This window comes from Camelus ferus, chromosome 10 (assembly GCF_009834535.1).
Source record: "Camelus ferus isolate YT-003-E chromosome 10, BCGSAC_Cfer_1.0, whole genome shotgun sequence".
Taxonomy (NCBI): Eukaryota; Metazoa; Chordata; class Mammalia; order Artiodactyla; family Camelidae; genus Camelus; species Camelus ferus.
Window position 1 is genome coordinate 52616661 of NC_045705.1, and position 27086 is coordinate 52643746.

Below are 27086 nucleotides of genomic sequence, written 5' to 3' on the forward strand. Positions count from 1 at the left end.
CGATGACAAACTGGAACCCAGGCCTGTTTCTGCACTGGTTTGGGACCTGAACACACATTACCCATCAGGTGTGGGTCACATAATATTGAGAAAAATACAAACAAATTCATACCTAGACATCATGGTTTAAAAAAAATCAAATATAAGAAACAAAAATCTTAAAAGCAAACTGTGGAAAAAGACAAGTAACTACAAAAAGACTAACAGACTTTAGCAAGTCAATCATCAGCAACAGTAAATGCTGGAAGACAAAGGAATGTCTTAAGATTGCTGATCTATTGAGCTGCAGAGGACAAGGAGAATGAGAATCAGGAGAATGCTGGGTAGCCAAGCAAACAGTGATGTTTTAAGAACGAAACAGTTATATCAGAAGCTGCCAATGGCTAAGTACAATTAGGACAGGGAAATATCCACTGGGTTTGGCAGCCTGGGGGTCATCAGTGCCTTTGACTTAGCAGTTTCAGATGAGGGCTGGAGGATAGAAAGCAGGTGTGAGGAGATTGAAGTCAACACAAGGAAGTGAGTTTTTATATCCAAAAGATCCCTTTAATTGAAAAATACATAGCCTGCCATGACATTAACAAAAATGATTTTTAAAAGGTATAGATGGACCCTTACATATATCCACAAGCCAGAAATAAAATAGAATCACAGTAAGATCAGTGGGGCTGATGTCTCAGGCTCGTGGGGCTCTAAGTCTAGAAGCTGGACATTGGCAGCTGGGTGAGCGTTCAGCTCTGAAACTCACAGCTTGATACCAGAGGCTGCTGTGGGCACCACTGCTTGTGAAAACAAGTTGAAGAAAACAGCTGTCAATCTGTGGACTCTGGCTTTGTTAGAGCCTGGGAAGGTGAGGACACCTTGCTGGCAGAAATTGTCAGGTTGTCTACTGGCCCTTGACTAGATCCACCATATTCCTAATATCTGGGGATGGAGGATTGTGACCCAAAGCCCTGGCTCCAGGTGGAGGCCAGAGGGTTGTATCCTGAGAAGGGATGAGAGGAAAGTCAGAAAGAGAGAAATCAAACAAAAACAAATCTTTTCTCATACAAAAAGAGCCTGCAAACCGTAATTCCAATTCATATGAGAGAACCTCCTTGGTGAGAAAGATAGCCCTTGAAATTAACCATCAGATCAGAAATTTTCTCAAATTTCCACTGGAAAGTTGAGAAATTTTCCACTGGAAATTTATAAAAGCATATAAAAAGACTTTACAATAAATGTTGAAAATGTTCAGAGATGAATGCATGCCTTCCATTTCAAAAGGAAATTATTAAGCGAAAATAAACTGAAATGAAGCAATATGAACAATAACCAATTAGAAATCCTTGAAATGAAAAATACCCTAATTGACATCTAAAAGGCCATAACGGGAGAAACTCTAGATTTGAAAATGCTCAAAGAGTAAATTAGAGAATTCGAAGAGAGAACTGAGGGACTCAGCCACAAAACAGAATGAGATAAACAGAAACAAACAGTATTAACAACATGGAGAACAGATTTCAAGGTTTAAATATCTATATAATAGGAGTTCCAGAGAAAGAGAATCAAAAGAAATGGCGGGAAGAGCAATATTTGAAAAGAAAAATTCTGTTGTTGTTTTTTTTCCAGAATTGAACAAAAAGCTTTAGGAATGAAAGAAATTTAGATTCAGTCAAATTATTATCCAAGGGTATTAGGGGAGGTGAATCTCAGCATATAAAAACAGAAATCCTTACCATTCACAGGTGAAGGACCTACTTCTGGATTTTGACTCTAACATGTACATTTGATTACATTTTAACATCTCTGAAATCATGATGCATGTTACAATCAACTGGCAATTTTTAGTTTTAGTTTTGTTTTCCCTTTTAAAATAAAAGTAGATCTTTATTTGCTTAGTTTCTATGTCCTTATCCGAATGTATCTTCAAATGTTCCATCAGCTATGTAAATCTCCTCTTAAGTGCACTTATTACCTTTAAGCATGCTATCTATCCCATCTACTTAAAATCTCTCTGGAACTTTCTGACTTGTTCCAGTATGAGCTTGTTGTCCTCCAAGCCTGCACCATCATCGTCATCTTGGATTCTCCACTCACCATCCGTTTTGGGATTTCTTTTACCTCTCTTGTGATGAAGACTTGAGCTCCTAGTTCCCATTCTTCCTCCCTTTTGGTTTATCCTCTTGTTTTAGTGGAGCAAATTCTCCTGTTGTGTCCCCAAAGTGCACTGGAAGTGACATTTTGGGAGACTTTGCACGTCTGAAAAATCTTTTTTCTACCCTTACTTGATAGCTTGGTAGGGTTAGAATTCAAAGTTGAAAATAATTTTTTCCTTAATATTTTGAAGGCATTTTTCAATTGCCTCCTAGCTTTCCATAAGAAAGGTGAGAATTCAGATGTCTTCTGTTCTGTGAGGCTTTGTAGAAAACTGTTTTCTCTTTGAAAGATTTTAGGAACATCCCCTTGTCCACACTGTTCTGAAATTTCTCCACGGAGTACTGGTTTTATTCACTCTGCCAGACTTTTAGTGGACTCTTTCAAACTTTATGATGGGACCTTCATTCCAACTCCAAGTCTTTCCAAGTCCAAAGCCTCATCTCCTATTGCCATAATATTAAAAACTCGTCCCTTATGCTGTACACCAGAAATTGACACAACATTGTAAGCTGACTATATGTCAATAAATATATATATCAAAAAAAAAAAAATCCTTAGCACCTGAGACCTATCCTGTCCCAGCTTCAAATTCTGATCACCATACTAGCTTTGGTCTCCTTTTTTGGTTTCTGCCACCTAGAATTTCCCTTTCTTGCTTTTAAGCCACCTTGGTTATATCATCTTGTCCCCAAGCCTTAAATACGACCTGAACATGACAACTTGAAAACTATATTATATATCCAAACAGACTGCTCCAAACCTGCATATTCAACTGCTCCTTGATATCTAATTTGTATATAGCCAATAGAAATCTCGAACTTAAAATTCCAAATCAGAACTCCTGACAATCCCCCTAGCCCTGCCCCTCCCTCAGTCCTCTGCTCAGTAAAGGGCATTCTTCCAGATGCTCAGTCTGAAAACCTCAGAGTTATCCTTGACTCTTCTCTGTCTTACTCCTGCATACAATGCCATCAGCAAATCCTCTCAACTCTACCTGCAAAACATATCCAGAAACCAGGAAATACTTACCATCTCCATTGCTAATCCCTTGGTCCAAACCTCCATCATGTCTTGCCTCAATTCTTAAAATAGCTTTTAATTCAGTGGTGTTGGTCTACCACTTTGGTACCCCTGCCCCCTAGGGAACTCCAGCTACTGTATTCATGTCCTTGAATGGTTCCTCCCCTCAAATCTGAGTTGGCGCTGTTCCCGCTTTAAGTAAGAGGATGTGCAGCACTGGTACTTGCCAGCGATGAGCCTAAGCCTTTAAAGAAGGCCTGGAAGCCTTTACTTCTACACTTTTGGAAGCCCTGTGCTACCATGTAAGAACTCTGGCTCCCCTGTTGGAGGGCCCACATGAAGAGGGAGAGGCTATAAGACCACCTAGAGGTGAACCAAGTCATCCAGCCAACAGCAAGGGCCAAGCTGCCAGACCCATGACCCCAGTGTTGCTGTTGCAGCCAGACCCCGCCTGTCTGTGAACACATGTGAGTGAAGGAGCCCTATGGGACGTTCTAAGCCCAGCAGAAATTGCTAGCCCTGCTGTGCTTTGTCCGAATTCCTGACCCACAGAACCAAGAATAATAATAAAAGTTTGTTGTTTAAGCCTCTAAGTTGGATAGTTTATTTTGCCCCATATATAATCTAAACTCTAGCGTCCCTGCCTCCCACTTCACACACCACCCCTTCAGCCTATTCTCCACACAACAGCCGGGAGATCCTTTTAAAATCTAGGAGAGATCATGTCACTCCTCTGCTCAGAATCCTCCAGGGCCTCTCATCTCACTCAGAGTGAAAACAAAATCTTTACAATGGCCTACAAGGTCTCAGAGGATGGCAAACTAAGGCCAGTGGGTGAAATCCTTATACTGCAGAGGAAAGAAGACTTCACACTTTTTAAAAATTGAAGTATAGTCAGTTACATGTCAATTTCTGGTGTTCCGCATAATGTTTCAGTCATACATATACATACATACATATATTCATTTTCATATTTTTTCACTATAGATTACTACAAGATAATGAATATAGTTCCCTGTGCTATATAGAAGTAATTTGGTTTTTTTAAGCTATTTTATATATAGTAGTTAATATTTGCAAATCTCCAACTCCCAATTTATCCCTTCCCACTCCCTTTCCCTCCAGTAACCATGTTTGTTTATTATGTCTAAGTCTATTTCTGTTTTGTAGATAAGTTCATTAGTGTCTTCTTTTTATTTTTCTTTTGGATTCCACATATGAGTGATAAAGGCTGTTTAAAAATTAAGAAGAAAAGGAAGACATGTGACAGAGACTTTGTGTGACCTGCAAAGCTTCAAATATTTACTGTCTGGCTCTTTACAGAGAAGTTTGCCAAACTCCGCCCTACACAGTCTGGTCCCTTGGTGATCCTTAGTCATTCCCTTTGCTCACCAAGCACCAGGCCAACTGGCCTTCTGGTCATTCCTTGCAGTTTCCTGCAGTTACTCCACCAGCCAGGCATGCTCACGCCCTGAGGCTCCTGCTCCTGCTCTTTTCTCTGCCTGGAATGTTCTTCCCTCCAGATATTTGCCCCACTAACTCCTCTTCATCTGTCAGGTCTTTACTCCAATAACCTTCTCAGTGGGGTCTTATCTAGACCACATTACTTAAAATTACAACCCTCCTGTATACATTCCCTAACTGTCTCGGCTTTTTCTTTTTTTTTTTTTAACTTTTTTTTTGAAGTGCAGTCAGTTTTATTTTTTCATATACCACATATTGCTAATAAACATTTTTTACATTTTGTTGCTGTTGTTTATTCTCTATATTCTCCAACTAGAATGTAAACTCCACATGGAAGGGAACCTTTGCTTTTTCACTGATGTATTCTCAGTGCCTAACACTATTCCAGGTGCATTGTAGGTGCTCAGAATGTCCTTATGAGTCATGAAAACCATCACTTTCCTCTGTTTTCTGCACAGCACTTGTCACTAGCTCTAGATGCCATATTGAGGGGTTTGTCCTTAAACTCATGAGATTGGGGACCACAGAACAACACTCAACAGATAAGCATCCAATGTAATATTTAGTCAGTAAACAGACACTGGCCACTGATCCTTTAAAAGAGTGAATGGGAAGTGAGGAGGTGGAAACACAGGAAGTTGACAACTTTCTCAAGAATTTTTGCTGTGAATGAGAGTGAAGAAATGGGATGGGGGCCGGGAGAGCACATAAGATTGAGGAGGGTTAAAAATGGGGATACAGGAATAAGCAGGTTGACTCAAACATAGCACAGGAGAAAGGAGGGGATAAAGGAGCAGAGTTCTCCAAGAGGTGAGAGCAATGGGAGGCAGAGCATAGAAGGAGAGGCTGGCTAGTGATGGGCAGAGATCTCTCTTTCTACAGAACAGAAGGGAAGAAAGAACCACCCCCGGCAGAGTTAGAACCTCATTAGTGGGAAGATGAGGAAGTTCCAATCTTCTGGTTTCTACTTCCTCAGTGAAGTGTGGGAGGTGAGGTTATCTGCTAGAACTAAGGGGTGAGCAGGATATTGGAGGTTTGAGAAGAGAGGACAGACAAGGTGTGGGGCAAGTCAGAGACCCTACAAGGGAAATGCAAAAGGACCACCAGGCAGTAGTGGAGGGCCCACTTGGAGTCTAATCAAAATTTAAATAAAACCAGTCAGCCCAGGCAGTGACTTCTCTTGAGCAACATCCAGTTACTTGGTTTCAGGGGCAGAAGACAGAGTTGAGTTGGATCAGGGTGACTGTCGCAAAGCAGTGGTTCTCAGTATGTGGTCCCCAGACTAGTAGCACCAGAATCACTGAAAACTGGGAAGAAATGTCAAGTCTCAGGCCTCACTGCAGACCTCCTGAATCAGAAAGTCTGCGGGTAGGGCCCAGCAGTCTGTGTTTTAACAAGCCCTGCGGGGGGCCTGATGCTGTGCCCAGTCAAGTTTGAGCAGCGCTGCAATAAAGGGAAAGAGCAGGAGCTGGGAATAACTGTATCGGCAGACTAGAGAGTCTAAACTGGAAAACAGAGGAAGTAAAGGCACAAGGGACTGACCGATAGTGATAAATTGGCGGGTAGGGGGGTCAATGTCTTAGAATATTATGTAAAGAACTATAGCATGGCGTATTCATTTTCATGGCTGCTGTAACAAAGCACCACAAACTAAGTGGCTGGAAACAACACTCACTGACTATCTCATAGTTCTGTAGGTCAGAAGTACAAGGTACAATGTGGCTCAACTGGGTCCTCTGTTCAGGGTTTCATAAAGGCTGAAATCAGTGTGTTGGGTGGACTGAATTCCTTTCGGGAGAGTCTAGGGATAAATCCCCTGAGATGATTCAGGTTGTTAACCAAAGTTCCTGGAGGTAGAAGGTATGGATGGCGAAGTAGAAAAACCTGAGCTCACCTCCTCCCACAGGCACACAACTATCTACAAGAACAACCTGAAGACTAGCAGAAAAGAGCCTGCATAGTTAAAGACAAAAGAAGGAACTACAATGACATGGGTAGGAGGGATGGAAACATAGTATAGTCAAGACACATTCCCCCAGGGAGGTGACCCACAAACAAGGGGACCATCACAACCGCAGGAGTTCTCCCTAAGGAGTGAGGGGTCTGAGCCATGCATCATCCCAGAGGTGCTGCACCAGGAAGATAAGCCCCTAGAATATCTGGCCTTGAAGGCCATTAGGGCTTGCGTTCAGAGAGCCAGAGGGCTGTAGGAAAGAGACTCCACTTTTAAAGAGCATGTGCAAAATCTCACACGCTTTAATTCCCAGGGCAGAGGCTGTAATTTTAAAGGATTCTGGGTCAGACACACTTGCCGATCTTGGAGGGCCTCCTGGAAAGGCAGGAGGCAATTCAGATCCCCTAGGGACATAGATGCTAGAAGCAACCTATTTTGGGAACTTGTTCTACCACCAGGACACTGATGCAAGTGACATTTTGGAGTACTCCCTCTAGCTTATTAGCTATGGGGGCTTACTCACCCACCAGCTGGTCAGCACCAGTCCTGGGACCTCCAGACCTCACAGCCTGCCCCACCAGGACCTGGTCTTCCAATCAGCAGGCCAGCACCATCCTCAGGCTTCCCAGGCTATCCAACCATCCGCACAAGGACCCATTCCCTCCCACCAGTGGGCTGACACAGCCCACACAGGGGGCACCCCTGGAGCATATAGCTCTGGTGACCACAGAGGCGTATGCTGCTGGGCCCCATAAGCCATCTCCTACATAAGGCTACTTCTCCAAGATCAGGAAAGTAACCATCCTACCGAATACATAGAAATAAACACAGAGAATTAGGCCAAATGAGGAGACAGGAATATGTTCCAAATGAAGGAACATGACAAATTCTCAGAAAAAGATCTAAGTGATGTGGAGATAAGCAATCTGGGTAGAAAAAGAATTCAAGGTAATGATCATAAAGATGCTCAGGAGAAGGGATGACATGATGAGAAATTAAAAAAGAGTTAGAAAATATAAAAAAGAAACAAACAGAACTGAAGAATACAATAACTGAAGTAAAAAATACACTAGAAGGGCGAGGGCGGAGGCGGCCCCGGCGGCCCCGGCAGGCGCTAGGGGAGCGGGGCGGGCGGCCGGGCGGCCTCGGCCCCCCGGTAATCGCATCTCTTCCCGGCGTCTCATCCGCAGAGGGAGCAGTATGTCCGCGGAAGTCCCCGAAGGAGCCTCCGCGGAGGAGCAGAAGGAAATGGAAGATAAAGTGACTAGTCCAGAGAAAGCTGAAGAAGCAAAATTAAAAGCAAGATATCCTCATCTGGGGCAAAAGCCTGGAGGTTCAGATTTTTTAAGGAAACGGTTGCAGAAAGGGCAAAAATATTTTGATTCTGGGGATTACAACATGGCTAAAGCAAAAATGAAGAACAAGCAGCTTCCTACTGCAGCCCCGGATAAGACAGAGGTCACTGGTGACCACATTCCCACTCCACAGGACCTTCCTCAGCGGAAACCATCTCTTGTTACTAGCAAGCTGGCTGGCTGATTAAAAGAGCTGAACTGCATGAATCTTCTAATTCCTGTTATTTCTCCTTACTATGTTACTTCTCTGCTTTTTATTTCCTTTCATTCACTAAGTCATTTGAGACTGACGGCTTTGCAGGTAGCGGTAGTGTGTGCTGCTATTGTAAAGTAATACACATGTGTAGGGTTTTTCATTAGTTTAACAGTGCACTGATGAAAAGAACATGTTAGAGCAACATAAAGTAATCAATCTACTTGAAAGTAATTGTATATATTACCTAACTCCTAGTGTAGGGCTGGTTCCAACAAGTAACAAGCAAGTTTTACAATTTTAATGTTTTGGCTTTCTTTAATTCATCTTAATTACAGCTTTGTATGTTACTCTTATTTAATATAACCTCTATTGTATTGATTTCTTCTGTATTTTTCCTTTGGATTTTGTAAAACAGAAGTTTAAGACCACAAGTTAGAAGAAAGGTCACATATTTCAAACACATAGATGGGGCTCCGAAAGATTTGTATCCTGTGCTTGAACTTGAATGGCCTTAAATCTGTTTCAGCTTTAACAATAGAATTTTACTTGGGCAATATTTGCCCATTCTGGTGTAACTATGTGACTCTCGTGCTTAACAGCTGCCGTTGAAGCTAACATTCTTATTCAGCTCTGTAGTGTTAGGATACCTTTTGTTGTTGAAGATGTGAATGAAGTGTGCATGTGCATTGACTGTTGAATTCACTTTTGTGCCATTTTTGTAAATGTAATAGTTTTGCACAACCTCTCACAAATGTCTCTATTAATTTCACATATTAAAAAGTAGATGATGTGCCAACCAGAAGCACAAGAGTTCCTACACAAAACTCTGTATCTCATTAGAGCTTTTGTATAGAAAGTAGTTTACAGTCATGGGGTCATAGAATACCAAACTGAAATCTCTGCTCAGTCTGCCGCAGACGTAAGCTTTTCCATGCGTCACTAATAATCCATGACATCCAGTGGCCTTGTGTAAATACGACATGTTGCTTAGGCATATCTTTTGTCCTATGCAGAACACTTCATTTTGACTTCTATGAAAATTATAATTCATGTAATTTATATAAACTTTTTTAATATAGAAACTTTTTACTTCCACAGTCAATTTTGGGGACACTAGAATAAAATACTTTGCCTCCTGTGGCCCCTTCCTCCTTTTTTTCCTGGCTTCTTTGACTCACATTGTGTTGGGCTGTGCTGTTCGGTCTATTCAGAAGCATACACTGTCTGTTATCTTTACTCTTGAAGCCTGCTCTGCTGAATGCTGTATTTTCTACAACAGTAATGATATTTTCCTTAATAATTTCCCAGTTGTTAATTAACTACTCTTAATCCTGAATTATTACTAATATTTGACAATTGTTTAAATAAAAGGAACTTTATAATGAAACAAATACTTGAGAAGACTGGCCCAGGAACCTATGTCAGGATGAGCTGGATTTTAAGTAATTATAATGAGCTAAGTGAATTAGGCTTGTGACAATTAGAGTAATTTACATGATAGGTGGAACATATGATAAATATTTAGGTGTTTTGCTTCTACAGATGTCAGTTTAATAAAATGTAATTTTAATTTTATTTGTAAAGAACTTGTGGTAACTCTAGTTAGTAAGAACTTTAACTAACAGACTTTACTGGGACAAATTTACTGTTCTTTTAGGAGTAGTGCATCATACATACTGCAGCATGATGATAAGAATCCACAGCCTGAGATGATAGTATTTTTTCTTCATCTTTAACTTGGGCAGGGCCCCCCCCTCCTATTTTGGATCCAGGCATCTTTTCTGGATCTTTGCTCCATTTGTACACCTGCTTTCCTGTGACCCCAAATCGCCGTAGATGATGCCTTGCGCGTACATAGCGCCTGCACTTCCAGGCTGCCTGGTGCTCTGTGGAGCTTGCTGATTATCTTCCTGCTCCATCAGCTTAAAAGACAGAAAACAACAAAATCAGTAATATGCTAATTTGTTACAAGGATTGGTTATAAATAGATTTGTAATGGGAGTAGGGATATTCCAAAGTATGTTTAATCATTGTAGGACTGATTTTAAGAATTACAAAATACCCCAAAGTAGAATTTCTGTAATGTTTAGTGGGTTTTTTTGTTTTTTTGTTTGTTTTTTTAATGACTTTGCAAGCTATCACCATTAAATTCACATACACACCGAAGAAGATTAATCTGAAAGATGAGACCATGTTATTCTTGATTATGGTAGGATTCCTGCTGTGTTTCATGACAAGTGCTGTAATCTCTGCCCTTGTTTTAGTTTGTAAAATACAATGCTAATATTTAACCTACCTCAAAATTTGTTGAGGATCTGTGAAATACTGAGTAAGTGCCCAAAATAAAATACTGTCACTGTCTTTTTATTAAAAAAAAAAAAATACACTAGAAGGAATCAATAGTAGATGAGATGATACAGAGAAATGAATCAGCCAACTGGAAGAGTAGTAGAAATCACCCAAGCTGAACAGAAAAAAGAATTTTTAAAACTGAGGATAGTTTAAGAGATCTCTGAGACAATATCTAGTGGACTAGCATTTGCATTTAGGGGTCCTGGAAGGAGAAGAGAGAAAGAAAGGCGCAGAGAACTTATTTGAAGAAACAATAGCTGAAAATTTTCCTACCCTAGGGAAGAAAACAGACATCCAAGTCCAGGAGGCACAAACAGTCCCACACAAGATGAACCCAAAGAGGTCCACACCAAGACACATTATAACTAAAATGGCAAAAATTAAAGATCAAGGGAGAATCTTAAAAGCAGCAAGAGAAAAGCGACTAGTTACATACAAAAGCACTCCCATAAGCCTGTAATAACCTATTATGAAAAAGAATATTTTCATCACCAAATCACTATGTTGTGCCCCCAGAAACTTACAGAACATTGTAAATCAACTATACTTCAATTTTCTAAAATTTAATTTAATTTAATTTTTAAAAAGAAATCCCAGGCTGACTTTTCAGAAGAAACTGCAGGCCAGAAGGTTGCTGCCTGACATATTCAAAGTGGTGAGAAGCAGAAACTACAACCAAGAATACTCTACCCGGCAGGGCCATCATTCAGATTTGAAGGCGGGATAAAGAGTTTTACAGGCAAGTAAAAGCTAAGAGTTAAGTACCACTAAACTGGCTTTACAAGAAATGTAAAAGGGATTTTGCTAAGTGGAAAAGAAAAGACCACAACCGGAATTATGAAAATTATGAAAGGAAAAATCCCATTGGTAAAGGCAAACACACAACAAAGGCAGTAGATCAACCACTTATAAAGCAAGTAGGAAGGTTAAAAGACAAAAGTAGTAAAACCACCTATATCCACAATAAGTAATGAAAGGATACACAAAACAAAAAGACTGTAAAATATGATGTCAAAAACATTAAACAATGGGAGGGGGCTGGGGCTGGTGCCGGGCTGTTAGAATGTGTTCAAACTTAGATTATCCATTCAAAATAATCATAGATTGTTATCTATAAACCTCATGGAAACCACAAACCAAAAACCTTTAATAGATACACACACACACACACAAGAGAAAGGAATTGAAATATAACACTAAAGATAGTCATCTAATCACAAGGGAAGAGAGTGAGAGAAGAAAGGAATAAAAAGAAACCACAAAAAGAATCAGAAAACAATTAACAAAATGACAATAGGGACATACTTGTCAATAATTACTTTAAATGTAAATGGGCTATAAGCTCCAATCAAAAGACACAGAGTGGATGAATGGATAAAAACACAAGATCCATATATATACTGCCTACAAGAGACTCACTTTGGCTATAAAGACAGACACAAACTGAAAGTGAGGTGAGTGAGGTTTCAAACTATACTACAAAGCTATAGTCTTCAAAACAGTGTGGTACTGGCACAAAAAACAGACACAGAGATCAATGGAACAGAATAGAGAGCCAGAGATGAACCTACACTGATGTGGGCAATTAACCTATGACAAAGGAGGCAAAGAGTATACAGTGGGGGAAAACAGCCTTTTTAGTAAGTGGTGCTGAGAAAACTGGACAGCTACATGCAAAAGTATCAAACTGGACTACTCTCTCACACCATGCACAAAAACAGATTCAAAATGAATTAAAGATTAAAATGTAAGAACTGAAACTTTCATAAAACTCTGAGAGGAAAGCATAGCCAATACATTCTTTCATATAAATGATAGCAGTATTTTTCAATATATCTCTCCAGGCAAGGGAAACAAAAGCAAAAATAAACAAATGAGACTATATCAAACTAAAAAGCTTGTGCACAGTGAAGAAAACTATCAACAAAATGAAAAGACAAGCCTCCTGAATGGGAGAAGATATTTGCAAATGATATATCCTATAAGGGGTTAATATCCAAAATATACAAAGAACTCCCACAACTCAATATTTTTAAAAAACCCAATTAAAAAATGGGCAGAGTGGGGTGAGAGTAGAGCTCAACTGGTAGAGTGCATGCTTAGCATGTACAGGGTCCTGGGTTCAATTCCCAGTAATTCCTCTAAAAACAGATAAATAAGTAAACCTAATTACCTCCCCCTCAAAAAAAAAAAAAAAAAAAAAGATTAAAAAAAATGGGCAAAGGACCTGAGCAGACATTTTCCCAAAGAAGACATACAGATGGCCAAAAAACACATGTAAAGATGCTCAACATGACTGATCATGGAAATACAAGTCAAAACCACAATGGGGATGGGGTATGGGTATAGCTCAGTGGGTGAGCATGTGCGTAGCATGCACGAAGTCCTAGGTTCAATCCCCTGTACCTCCATAAAGCGCGTACACACACACACACACACACACACACACAATTAGATGTCACTTCATACCTGTCAGAATGGCCATTGTCAAAAAGACAACAAACAAGAAGTGTTGCTGAGGATATTGAGAAAAAAGAAACTTTGTACACTGGTGGTGGGAATAACAACTGGGGCAGCCCTCTGGAAAATAGTATGAAATTTCCTCAAAAAATTAAAAATAGAACTACCATACAATGTAGAAATTCCATTTCTGGGTATTTTTTCAAAGAAGACAAAAACACTAATTTGAAAAGATATATGCAACCCTATGTTCACTGCAGCATTATTTACAATAGGCAATATAATGGAACAACTTGAGTGCCCATTGATAGATAAGTGGATTAATAAGATGTGATAGATAGATAGATAGATAGATGATAGTCAACTTGGAGGTAGAATTCACATGAGATACGTTTGCCATAGGGAAACACAACATGCTTATTGAAATTGAAATATGAAGACTGGACGATTAATTTGATAATATGCTGGGTTTGCCAATATTTTTATGGGGTAGACATTTCTCTTAAATCGAACGAGTCAAATCTCCAGCTCCAAGGTTTTAACAAATTATACTTCAAGCCCATGAGAAAAAAAAAGAATTTTATTTTTAAATTATATTGTTAACCCCTGAACAATGTGGGGTTTAGAGGCACCAACCCCCACCCACATAGTCAAAAATCGCATATAATTTTAATTCCCCCAAAACTTAACTACTCATAGCCTACTGTTGAAAGAGCCTTACCTATAACATAAATGGCTGATTAACACATATTGTGTATGTTATATGAATTATATGTTGTATTCTTACAATAAAGTAAGCTAGAGAAAAGAACGTGTTATTTGAAAGATCATAAGGAAGAGAAAACACATTTACAGTACTGTACTGTATTTATCCATATCATAAATTGACATTCCCTGTTAACAGATGAATCATCTGTCAGTACTTTCATCAGTATTGTCTTATATGATACAAAACACTGTAGATGTTGTATTACTAGCACCAGACATGAAAAATGAAAAGATCATGTGAAAATCACATTTATTTACAAGTATGACAATTCATGCACTGATAACAAAGAAACAGCAGTATGACTGCTTTACAGTAGCCAGTGTAATTGATACAATTGCTTCACAATAGCCCAGCCTATACACTAATGAATGAATCATTATAAAATTTTTATGGTATATAGTATTACAGTCATTCATAACATAGTATTGGAAGCATTGCTACATTTAAAAAAAAAAAACACTTATCCAGAATGATAGGCTGATACCCAGTTTCTCCAATTATGAGAGAGAGATATACTGTATAGCAATGCAATTCTTGGAAAGCAAAATTATAAAACAGTAAGAAAACTAACACATTATTAACTTTATGTTAAATATCACTCGCTTGATGCTGGTGGAAGGAGAGGCTATCCTCTTCAATACCAGTCTTGCACACGATGTTCTACACGATGACTACGCAGGGGATGATGATGATGACACAAAAACATCTCATACGGTTCTTGCAGTGCAGTTGCTCAATTTTCATACAAAGACGCTCGCACACATACACAACAGATAAGTTTATTAATTGTACAGCATGATGATTAGTTACTATTCATTAAGTGGAAGTGGACCATCATAAAGGCTTTCATTCTCGTCATCTTTACTCTGAGTAGGCTGAGGAGGAGGAGGAAGAAGAGAGGTTGGTCTTGCTGTCTCAGGGGTGGCAGAGGAGGAAGAGGTAGAGGAGGTGGAAGGGAGGCAGGAGAGGCAGGCACACTCCGTGTTACTTTAGGACAATACAACGTAATTCTGTCTGATGTTTTTGCTTTTTCATGTCTCTAAAAATGTTTCTATATGGTACTAATCCTTCTTTCAGCATCCGCTTTAGTTTCAGTGCCCATGTCATACATAGAAGGGTCTATGGCATAAAAGAAGCCAAAAGCAGTCTAATTCATCGGAACACTTCTGCCAGATTCCCTAGTGTCAGTTTGTTTCGGCACTGCTGCTTCTTCCTCACCATCTGACACTGGTTCAGAAGCATGCATCTCCATCAAATCATCTTCTGTTCATTCCTCTCATGTGGTGTCTTGAATTCCTTGAATTTCTCCCAGATTCATATCTTGAAACCCTTCCCTCTCCCTCCTTTTTTGTCATATCCACAATCTCTTTCATGATTTCCTGGTTTGGCTCTGTCATAAATCCTGTGAAGTCATGTACAACATCTGGACACAGTTTTCTCCAGCCAGAACTTATTTGTCTGGGACTTGATGGCCACAGCATTTTTTTAGAACAATGATGGCCTCTTCAATGGTATAACCTTTCCAGACTTTCATGATGTTCTCTCTGTTGGGGTTCTCTTCCATAGCACTGACAATTCTTTCCAGAGTACCATGTGTAAAGAGACTTAAGGGTCCATATGACCCCTTGATCTAGAGGCTGAATGAGAGACATTGTATTTGGGGGCAAGGAGGCCACTTGGATGCCTTCGGTGTTGAAGTCATGGGGTTCTGGGTGGCCAGGGGCAGTGTCCAATATCAAAAGAACTTTAAGGCAATCCCTTACTGGCAAGATACTTCTTCACTTCAGAGACAAAGCAACAAAGGAACCAATCCAGAAAAAGGGTTCTCGTTCAGACCTTCTTGTTGTACAACCAAAAGACTGACAGCTGGTGTTTATGTTTTCCCTTCAAGGCTCAGGGGTTAGCAGTGCTATAGATAAGGATGGTCCTGGTCATAAACCCCACTGCATTTGTGCAAAACAGGAGAGTTAGCCTAGCCCTTCCTGCCTTAAATTCTGGTGCTCACTTCCTTCCTTACTAATAAATGTCCTTTGTGGCTTTTTTTTTCCAGAATAGGGCACTTTTGTCTGCACTAAAACCTATTCAGGTGGCTATGCTTTCTCCTCAATGATTTTCTTTATAGCATCTGGGAACTTGTCTCCTGCCTCTGGTTGACAGAAGCTACTTCTCCTGTTGTTAAATTTTTTAAGCCAAACTTCTTTCTAAAATTATCCAACCATTCTTTACTGGCATAAATTCTTTAGCCGTGGATCCTTCATATTCCTTTTGCTTTAAGTTGTCATGTAACGCCACATTTTCTTGAATCTTATCTGAGTTTATAGGTATGCCTTTTTTAAAAATTGAGATATAGTCAGTTTACAATGTTGTGTCAATTTCTGGTGTATAGCACAATGCTTCAGTCATACATGGATATACATATATTCAGTTTCATATTCTTTTTCACTGTAAGCTACTACAAGATATTGAATATATTTCCCTGTGCTATATAGTATAAACTTGTTTATCTCTTTTATATATACCAGTCACTATCTGCAAATCTCAAACTCCCAGTTTATCCCTTCCTGCCCCTCTCCCTCTGGCAACCACAAGTCTGTATTCTATGTCTATGAGTCTCTTTCTGTTTTATATATATGTTCATTTGTCTTCTTTTTTTTTTTAAGATTCCACACATGAGTAATATCATATGGTATTTTTCTTTCTCTTTCTGGCTTACTTCACTTAGAATGACATTCTCCAGGGATACCCATGTTGCTGCAAATGGCATTATTTTATCGTTTTTTATGGCTGAGTAGTATTCCATTGTAAAAATATACCATAACTTCTTTATATAGTCATCTGTTGATGGACATTTAGGTTGTTTCCATGTCTTGGCTATTGTAAATAGTGCTGCTATGAACACTGGGGTGCAGGTGTCTTTCTGAATTAAGGTTCCCTTGGGATATATGCTCAGAAGTGGGACTGCTGGGTCATATGGTAAGTCTATTTTCAGTCTTTTGAGGAATCTCCATACTGTTTTCCACAATGGCTGCACCAAACTGCATTCCCACCAACAATGCCGGAGGGTTCCCTTTTCTCCACACCCTCTCCAGCATTTATCATTTGTGGACTTTTGAATGATGGCCAGGTATGCCTTTCTTACAGCAATTCTGGACCCATTTAAAAGCTGCACTTTCAGTACAAGATAAAAAGGAATTTCACAAAAAGTGCAAGGTTTTCGCTTCTGCTGGAGTAGCTGCAGCGATGGGCTTCACAAATTTCCTTTTCTTTTTTTTTTTTAAACAACTGTCCTTATGCTGAGTTCATTTGTCTTTAAATCATGGGCAACCACAGCTGCAGATCTCAATCTACAGTACACATCAAGCAATTCAGCTTTTTCTTGTAATGTCATGATTTTTCTCTGCTTCTTGGGAGCATTTCCGGCATCACTAATGGCACTTCGTATGGGTCCTATGAGGTTACTCAAGGTTTATAGCGTTGCACTAAATGTGATGAAAAATATGTGAGAACCATAAGAGATGACATTTTACTGAGATATGTTATTTACTGGAGCGACGAACTGCTCATGGGGAGATGATTAGCTTCACACGGCATTTTAAGCAAGTATAACACGTGAGCTCACTGCAGTCACAACAGGATGTGGCTACAAAATTATTACAGTAGTATAGTATTACTACAGTTAATTTTATGCAGTTATGATTTAATACTGCATCTTTACATTTATTCACATTTCTTTGCACTGTGAATGGTGTCATGTATGGCCTGCATTTCTGCACCTAAATTCTGAGAAGTTTTAACTTTTTATAACAGATTTGTGTAAATTTTATGGTGGTATATGATAAAACAGACTAGAGTCTACATATATTTTATGCATTCATGACAAACCTAACTTTTAAAAAATATTTCAATATTTCTAGGCTGTGTGGTTTGAGAATTTTTTCAAATTGTTGCAAATCTCCAAAAATTTTTCCAATGTATTTATTGAAAAAATCTGCAATTTTCAGTTCAAACCCATGTTGTTCAAAGGTCAGCTGTATTTGCAAGGCATATTAAAATTAATATTTTTATGTTCCCAATTCTTTCTGAGTTTATTGGGTTAAATAGGGTGCCTCTGTTGAAAAAATAAAAGATATAAGTAATATTAATTTGTTATGTTTTAGAAAAGCTTTGCTTGGTATGCTTCCCAGAAATTGAAAAGTGAACAATTCTAACTGGGTAACAACGCTTTTGAAAGTTAGGTAATTTCCAACTCTTCTGCTTTCAACAAAACTGAAAATTAAGTTGTCAGGTGACAGATTAAAAAAAATTTTTATAATAGATTGTTATGTGATTTTTGGCATTTAATTCTGAAGGGGCTCAAATAATAGGGATAGTCTGCAATATCAAAACTCCTTCCATTCTCATGTTCTTATTTATGTGAGCAAGGTAATATTTAACCATCAATACATGGACTAAGAAAAACATAGGCCCACCCATCTCATTAAGAAAGACATTTTTCCTCTCCTCTTGCCCAGATCACATTCCCATTAGGTCCCTCTATTGCCCGGCCCCACTTTCCTCAAGTGGGATGGAGTCCCGGGCAAAAGGCGTTCCCTATACCAGACTGGGCTAGCCAGGAGTGGGAAATAGCTGTAAAGAGGGCCGGACCTGGGAGGGAGCTCCAAGGGCCAGAGGTCTGAGCTCCCAGCGTTTCCCAGAATAGAGCTGCAACCCTACCAGTGGGAGGTGATTATCCCTGCCCTGGAAGGCAAGAATATCATCATACAGCTGCCCACGGGCGCCAGGAAGACCGGGGCGGCTGCTTATGTGGCCAAGAGGCATCTAGAGAAAAAAAATTAAGAAAAAAAGATGTTTCTTGTAGTAACCTATAATGAAAACGAATATGAAAACAAATATATGTATGTATATGTATCACCGAGGCATTATGCTGTACACCAGAAATTGACACAACACTGTAAACTGACGATATTTCAATAAAAAAAAAGAATGCAAAAAAAAGAAAAAAGACATTTTTACTAAAAAAACTTTTTCACTAAAAAAACTTTTTCATGTTTAATAATTATTTATAATTTATAACACATTTATATTGCTCTGCTCAATTTTAGGTACTACTAATAATTATAATGCTAATTCAGTTCAGAAGAAATTTAACATCTATAATCTGAAGATCGCAGGAAATATTTTTAAAATTTCAATTCATATATATTTTTTGTTGCAGAAAAGAATAATAAGGTAATCAATAAAATACTTTCAAGGCTAAAAATATGTTATATCAGGATAAAATTCCATGGGGAGAAGCCCAATGGATTTTACAAGTTCAAGGAGAAGAAGATGAAAGATAAAATTCCAACTTTAAAGAAGATCTTAGGGAGGATATAGCTCAATGGTAGAGCGCATGCTTTATATGCACGAAGTCCTAGGTTCAATTCCCAGCACTTCCATTAAAAAAAATAATACTACTAATAATAAAGATCTTAGAATGAAATAATGCCAGAAGAAATAATGCCATTTGCAGCAACATGGATGGACCTGGAGATTATTATCATACTAAGTGAAGTCAGTCAGACAGAGAAAGACAAATACCATATAACATCACATATGTGGCATCTAAAAAAATGACACAAATTAACTTATTTACAAACAGAAACAGACTCACAGACATAGAAAAGAAACTTATGGTTACCATGGGGGAAAGGAGATGGAGAGATAAATTGGGAGAGAGAAATTCTCACGGAGAAAGTGAGCTGAGCAAAATCTTAGGAACGTGAGGGAATGAGACAAGGAGGGCAGCTGAGAGAAGTGCATTCTAAGTACAGGGAACTGAGGCAGGAGTGTGTCTGGCATGTTTGAGGACCAACACGGAGACCTGTGTTGCTGGAGCAAAGTGAACCATGAAGAGAACAGTAGGAGACAGAGCTGCACTCCTCTGGGTCAGATCACACGGGGCCTTGCGGGTTATTGTAAAGACTTTTGCTGGAGGGTTTTGAGCAGAGGAGGGACTTGCTCCGACATGTTTTAAAAGAATCCCTCTGGCTCCTGTGTTCAGAAGAGACTTCTGGACCTGAGGGTGGGTGTAGAAGCAGAGGAAATTACAGGAGGCTAATGCAGTAACCCAGGCAAGAAATAAGTAAGAGTGGCTCTGACCAGGAGGGGAGCAGTGCAGGTGGTGAGAAGTGTTTGGATTAGATTCTGGATATATTCTGAAGGCAGAGCCAACAGGAATTCCTGACAGATTGGATGTGCAAGAGGAGAGAAAAAGTAAAGTATGACTCCCAGGCTTTAGTCTGAGCAATGGAAGAATGGTACCCTCATCAGCTGAGACAGGGGAGGCTGGGTGGAGCAGTTTAGGGGGTAAGATCAGATGTTTGGGTGTGGACACGTTGACTCTGGGTTGTCTTTAATTTTTACTTTTTTGTTTTTCTCTTTTTGCAATATTTTTTATTGTGTATAGTTGATTTACAATGTTATATTAGTTTCTGGTGTAGGTTGTCTTTTAGACTTTTAAGTGGAGATGTCAAGTAGACAGCTGGATAAATGACTGGGGAGAGAGGTCTGGGCTGGAGCTGATGCCTTCTCATGCTCCAGATATCATGAGCTCACAAACAGCTCCAAAATCATCTCTGACTTCCTCCCTAAGCTGCAAGCTCTGATATTTAACTGCGTACTTGACTTGATCATTTAGCTTTCTAACAGACAATTCAAATTTAATATGTCCAAAACTAAGTTCCTAATTCCTGTCTCCCTCTACAAAACACAAACAAATGAACAAACAAAACTCCAAAAAATGGCCATTCCATTCTTCCTAAAATATTAGGTCATCACTGACTCTTCCTTTCAAACTTCACATTCAAACCATCATCAGATCCTGCTGGATGCATCCTCAGGCTCTCTGTACCACCTTTACCACTGTACCCTGTTCCAAAGCACCATATCATCTCTTATCTGGATTATTGTAACAGTCTCTGAACTCTGACAGTGTTCTGCACAACAACCAAATTGAGTCTTTTAAAAGGTAAATAAGAGCATCTCATTCCTCTGGCCAAAACCCTCTAACAGCTCCGTATCACAGGACAGGGTACAATCCAGTTCTCTAATCACATCCCCTTTCATCCTTCCCACTCACTCCACTGCCATCACACTGGCGTCCTCCAACATGCCAAGCACACTGCTCTGCCGTGGGGCCTTTACACGTTTGTTTCTTCTGCCTAGGAAATCCTTTCCCTAGATCTGCAAAAGGACTGCCCCTTCACCTACTTCATACCTCTGTTCAAATGTTACCAACAAAGTGTGCCCTGACTACTCTACAAAAAAGAGTACACCCCATCTCCCTCACCTGGCTTCATTTCTCTCTGTTGCACTTAGCATTATCTGACAATATAATATATAATACTTAATATATATGTTTATTGTCTGTCTCCCCTAACTAGAATGTGAGCTCCATAGTGACACAGACTTTGTTTTGTTCACTTCTCTATCCTCAGTGCTTGGCTGGCATGTAGTAGACATTCAGTAAATATTTGCTGGAAAAAGGAAGGAAGGAAAGAAGGATGAAAGGAAGGAAGGAAGGCTTCTCTGGAGCATTAAGGGTTCATCATAATACCAGAAACTGGCTGGAGAAAAAAGACTCCAGCATGAACCCTCTGACCACAAGTTCATGGCATAACAATACACCCATACATATCAATAACCTGAAACCCACTCAAATGTACAACAAAGGGAGAGGATGACATGTATCTTGTGGGGTGGAGAAGTATACAGCCATCAAAAACACTAATTATGAAGACAGTAAAATGTTTATGATATGTTAAGGAAAAGTAGATTGTGAAACAGAACAGCTTGTATAATTACCATACTGCTATAATCACAGCAATGCAAAGTGTGTGCACCTAGGAGAGCTGATATTTAAAGCAAAGTTAAATTATTGTGTTAGCCTGTTAGTGGGATTAGGGGTGGTTTTGTAATCTTTTTTTTTTTTCTTCACGATAAAAAAAAAAAAAAAAATCTTGTATTCTTTTTTCCTTAAAAGGAACACGTTTTAACTCCCTGGGCACACTGCTGAGGAAAATCCCAGCCCAGTGAAGTCAGCACCCAAGTTCCCCTGAGACTCCTCATGCGCGGCAGAGAGGTCCTGGGCCAGGCCTGTGCCCAGGGCTGCCCCAGAAGCTGAAAACCAGTTGTAAGTGAGGCATAGACCGTTTGCATGACTAACCTGGGGAAAAAACCTACCAGAGAGTTATTTCTATTTAAGTGCAGAGAAATGCAGAAGTAAATCTACTTGACCCTAATTTGGCTTTAAAACGAAACCAACTGTGCCCCTGGAGGTTTTGGGGTGGGGGGTTCTGTAAAGAGAGAGAGTTTAAGTCCAGCCTCTTATGACCTTCATTCGAGAACCAAACCCTTCCACGTGCGTCCAGATTCTTGAGCATCGCGTCACGTGAGGTGGCGCAGGGTGGGAGGGAGGGGGCGGTGTTCGGTGTTAGTGCCAAGGGTTCTGAATCTAGAAACCCATGAATGTTAACTTTGGACCAGCTTTTCTTAAACAAAGGTTATGAACATTGGTAATTCTAAAAGCTACGTAACTTCTTACCAGAAAAAAGGCACATCAGCACCCAAATTGGAAACAATTTCAGTGTTGTCATGGACCCTAAATCTTAGACAATTCTGCTTGGCCCTGTACTCCCAGATTAAGAACCCCCAGATTAAAAACAGTATTTTACATACAGCGTATACAACGTAAACGCTGTTTTTCATCTATTGATAGGTTTGTTATGAATAAATATGAATTAACTTAAAACAAACACTGAATTCAGAGACTTAGTATATTCTTCAAACAGTAAACGCCCGTGCAGGAGCACGTTAAAAGGCGTCCCCTATCCCCGCAGCAAGGCTGTCTCCCCAGTGTCTCTTCCAAGAGACTGGGTCCTGCTGCCTGTCGCCGCCCCAGGGCCCAGGCGTTGGAGGGAGCGGAGCTCCAGACTGGGGAGCCGGCTCTGGCTTTTTCGGGTTTTTTTCACGGAAATGATGCAGCCGCTGTTGACTCACCTATGTTCAAGTTTTATTCTCCAATTATCACTGGGTTTTCCGGACGTGGACTGTCAGCCCATGTCTAAAGAGTAACCAGCGCGGGACCGAGCGCGTGGCGCAGCCCCCGACGTCGCTCCGGGTGAGCGGCCCTGGGTGGAGCCCTGAGGGGCCCGGGTGCAAGCGGCCCTCAACGACGCCGCGAGCGGCGGAATGTCCTGCCCGCGAGCGCCCCCGCCTGGGCACGCCGAGCGGTCTGGCTTGGAGTGCGGAGCGCACCGCCTTCCTGCCCCAGGGGCGTGCCGTGCGCCGTGGCGGCGGCGGCGGCGGCGGCGGCCTCCCCGTGGGGCTTCCGCTCCCGACAAGCCTCGGACTGGGCTGCTCTAGGCCCGAGGCCGTGCGGTCAACAGTGAGCTCCTTGTTAGGAGTAGCTACAGTCAGTGATGTGCTCTGAAGGACTGGGGGGGGGGGGGGGGGGGAACCGGCCGGGGAAGTGGGGGTAAATACGCTGACCTAGCGAGCAGCTTCTGAGTGATCTGGAAAGTCAGCGCTCAGAACTTATTCCTAGGGCAGCGCCAGGGTGCTGCGGAATTCCTTGCAGACGGCCAGAACCACGGGGCATGAGCCCTGGGGTCAGAGAATTGGAAAGAAAGACACTAAAGAGAGCCCAAAGAGGACAGTCCCCACTCGACGGCTGGGTACAAGCCCAGCCCTACCAGGCACTAGAGACGTGGAGCCGGGGAAGCCCGAGGCCCCAGGAGGCCTGTACAGAAGGGGGCCGGTAAAAAAAAAAAAAAAAAAAAAAAAAAGCCCCAAACCCTCTTGCAGGGACAGAGACACATCCACCCGAAATCGGAGGGCAGATACCAGGGAGCAGTGCCCCTATGGCCCTGCCCTAGGCTTCCCCGGTCCTGCGGGACAATTGCAGCCTGCAGGGGGCGAAATGTTCCTTTCTACTGCTGGGCTGCGGCTGAGACCCGAGCCAAAATTAGAAGCTGAGATCAACTGAAAGGAATGAGACTGAACAAGCAAACGTGTGTGTCTAAAAACAACCAATAAACCAATAACTAAATAGACAAAGAAGAGAAGTATAAAATTCACGAGGAGAAATAAAATTAAAACACAAGGGCACGGGGAAATGTTTACTGTTCCTGCTCATCAAACATTTTAAGCTTAAAACAATCTTGAAAAATATTGAATCACTGTATCGTACACACAAAACCAATATAGTATTGTAAATCAACTATAATTTTTTTAAAACCCTGACATAGCACCTTATATCTACTAAAGTTGCAAAATCGTTTTAATTGCAACTCACAGTGTTTGCAAAGCAGTAAAATGATAGTCACCATAGCTTCATACAACTTTTTCTTTTCTTTTTTTCAAATGCATACAACTGTTCTGAATGGCAATATTATGATCTGCTCTCCTTCCACAAATCGCTATTGAGGAGTTCATTGTAATGGAGAAAAGCAGACAGCAAAGACAAATATACATGGTAGAAGGAAGTGATAGTGCTAAGAGGAAAAGTAGAACAGCAAGTGATGAGATGTGCTATTTAAATTTAGTTGGGGTAGGCCTCTCATGTTCAGACAACATCTGTTCAGACAACATCTGAACAGAGAGACATGAACAAATCTTGTTTGTATCTGTGAGAGACAGCTCCACGTTAGAGGGAACAGAAAGTACAATGACCCTGAGGCGAGAGGATGTGACCAGAGGAACGCCATCTGATTCCTCTTCAGCCATACTTGCCATGATACTTTGAATATTTTAAAAATTGATTTATTTTATATGCATATTCAGTGATAAATTCATTAACCTGAAGTGATATAGTTAAATATCTGGGGGTTTTTTTTAGGGAGGAAAGTATATAGGTTTATTTATTTATTTATTTATTTATTTGATGGAAGTACTGGGGCTTGAACCCAGAACCTTGTGCACGCAAAGCATGTACTCTGCCACTGAGCTATACCCTCCCCCTAAAATGTCTGTAATTTTATCTACACTAAACTAACAAAACCTTAACCTCAGTGGAAGGTGACATTGCAAAAAGATTACTTCATCCCATTCTCCTCCCAGAGCTGGAGTTAGCCAGACATAAAATACCACTTCTTCATTTTCAGTATACTCAATCCGTTTCAAAATAAAGTATCTAAAGATATGAATTAATGTACTGCTGCAGTTTAGGGAAGGGGTCTTTAAAGGAAAAGTAAAAAAATGACTTGAGTGAGTTTATCCAGTGTTGTGGTTTTTACATACCATCCCTATCCTAATGATTCTCAAACAAATCCTTAACCTGAACTTCTGCCCTGAACTCCAGACTCAAACATTTGGCTGTCTACCTGAGCTCTCCAAATGAATGTCAAATATAAACGTCCAAACCGAGCCCCTGTTCTCCATCCTTCCTCCCCCAAACACACACACACACACAAAACACACAAAGTAGTTTCTCTAACCGTTTCATCTCAGTTAATAACAAGTCAATTTAAGATTTGCAGATACTAACTACTATATATAAAATAGATACACAACAAGTTTATCCTGTGCACAGGAAACTATATTCAATATCTAATGAAAAAGAATGTGAAAACGAATATATGTATGTGTACGTATGACTGAAACATTACGCTGTACACCAGAAATTGAAACAACATTGTAAACTGACTATAGTTCGATTTAAAAAAAAAAAAAAAGAATGCTTAGAGCAAAACAAACCAAAAAAAGGTCAGTTCTTTCTTTTGCTCAGGCTCCATACTTGGAGTCATCCTTGAGTCTTCTCTTTCCTTTAAAAACTGAGGCAGATCATGTCAGTTCTCTACTTAAAAACTACTCCTTCTTGTAATGAGCTGTAATGGAAAAGAATCTGAAATATATATGTACACACACACATATATATGTATCTAGATGTGTAACTGAATTGTCTTGCTATACACAGGAAACTAATATTGTAAATAGACTACACTTCAATAAAAAATAAGAACTAAAAAAAATTTTTTTAGACCCTACCCTTGTCTCTCATCTACCATCAGCTGTAAAAGCTGAAGTGTTCATTGTCCCTACAGGTCCCACCACCTCTCTGACCCTTCCTCCTACTCCTCTCCCCTTCCATCACTCCTCTCCGTCACACTGGCCTCCTTGCTGTTCCTCCAGCACACCAAGCACATGCTCACCTGAAGGACCTGTTTCCTCGGCCAGGAAGGCTTCCCGCCCCTCCCATACTCACTCGTGGTACACGCCTCACTTCCTTCAGGTCTTCACTCAAAAGCCAAAACAACTTTCTCAGTGAGGCAAACACACAAAAGAACTCTCTCATTTTTTGAATTTTCTACTTTAGCACTACCTAGAGATACATATTTCTTTCACTTGTGTATTTTGTTTCTTATCTGTACTTCCTTAGAATATAAGCCTCTAAGGGCAGAGGTAGTTGTCTGTTTTGTTCACTGGCACATCCTCACTGCCCAGAACAGTGCCTGCCATATGGTGGATAAATATTCGCTGAAAAAATGGAGGGCTGGGGGAGGAAAGCAGACAATACAATGCGATAAAGATCAGGGACAGGAGGAAACATTCTCATTCACAGAAAACTAGCCTAGGGAGATTATTAAGAATACAGGTATGATAGTGAAAAATGTTCTACAAAATATAAACAGGTGTCTGGGTCACCAAGACAGAGACTGGGGGCCAAATAATTCTCCGACAACAAAGACTTGCTCCCTCCCTGGTTCGTAGTCTACATCGGGCTCCATCCTCAGAACCATGGTCCCCGGAAGGGCCAGAATCTGCAACAGGCCCTGCCCCACAGACACACCTGGACCCAGGAAGGTGGCATGGAGGAGCTGATGGGGCAAAGGGATGCCTAAGATAAGGTTTCTCTCAGTTGGGCTGCTCTCAGGTCGGGTAAGGTAACAGAAAACCCAACTCAAACTGGTTAAATGATGAAAGGCTTTTATGGTCTCAGACACAATGAGGATTTGACCAGTGGTTTGATCCAGGAAGTCCCAGGCTTCAGTCTGTTTAGGCCAAGGTCTGCCGTGTTCCCCACAAAAGCAACCAGAAAAAAAAGCCAGAGGAGAGCAGAGCTGGCTCAGGCCCTTCCCTGAGCCAGACTCTGGGCCAGGAGGGTGGGCTTTCTCTGACTGGTTGAGGACATACCACTGGGCCTGGAAGTGAAGCCAAATCTATCTAAAGAGCATGGCTTCCCCACAGAGAAGAGAGAGTGGCATGGATTGGAGGGCCAGCCACAGGATCCATGGCAAAGGCATATCCACTGAGGGCTGTGGTGCAGGAGACCATTGTCCTCTTCCATTCTGATGCAGGTCTAATTACCCATCCCTTCACCAGGGCCAGGGCCTGCAG

The 27086-nt window shown here is 40.7% G+C and overlaps 1 protein-coding gene and 1 long non-coding RNA gene across 2 annotated transcripts; one reads left to right on the forward strand and one right to left on the reverse strand.

Moving 5' to 3' along the window:
• Positions 1–7664: 7664 nt before the first annotated feature.
• On the forward strand, positions 7665–8880 carry LOC102509655 (cAMP-regulated phosphoprotein 19). The gene has a single exon (XM_032489041.1). The coding sequence runs from the start codon at positions 7778–7780 to the stop codon at positions 8114–8116; it is 339 nt and encodes a 112-aa protein (XP_032344932.1). The 5' UTR covers positions 7665–7777; the 3' UTR covers positions 8117–8880.
• Positions 8881–9730: 850 nt separating this feature from the next.
• Positions 9731–23033, reverse strand: LOC116666447. Its single transcript, XR_004323299.1, has 2 exons — positions 22749–23033; positions 9731–10050 (listed from the first exon to the last, which is right to left on the reverse strand). It is a non-coding gene; the product is annotated as an uncharacterized LOC116666447 (long non-coding RNA).
• Between the last annotated feature and the right edge of the window lie 4053 nt (positions 23034–27086).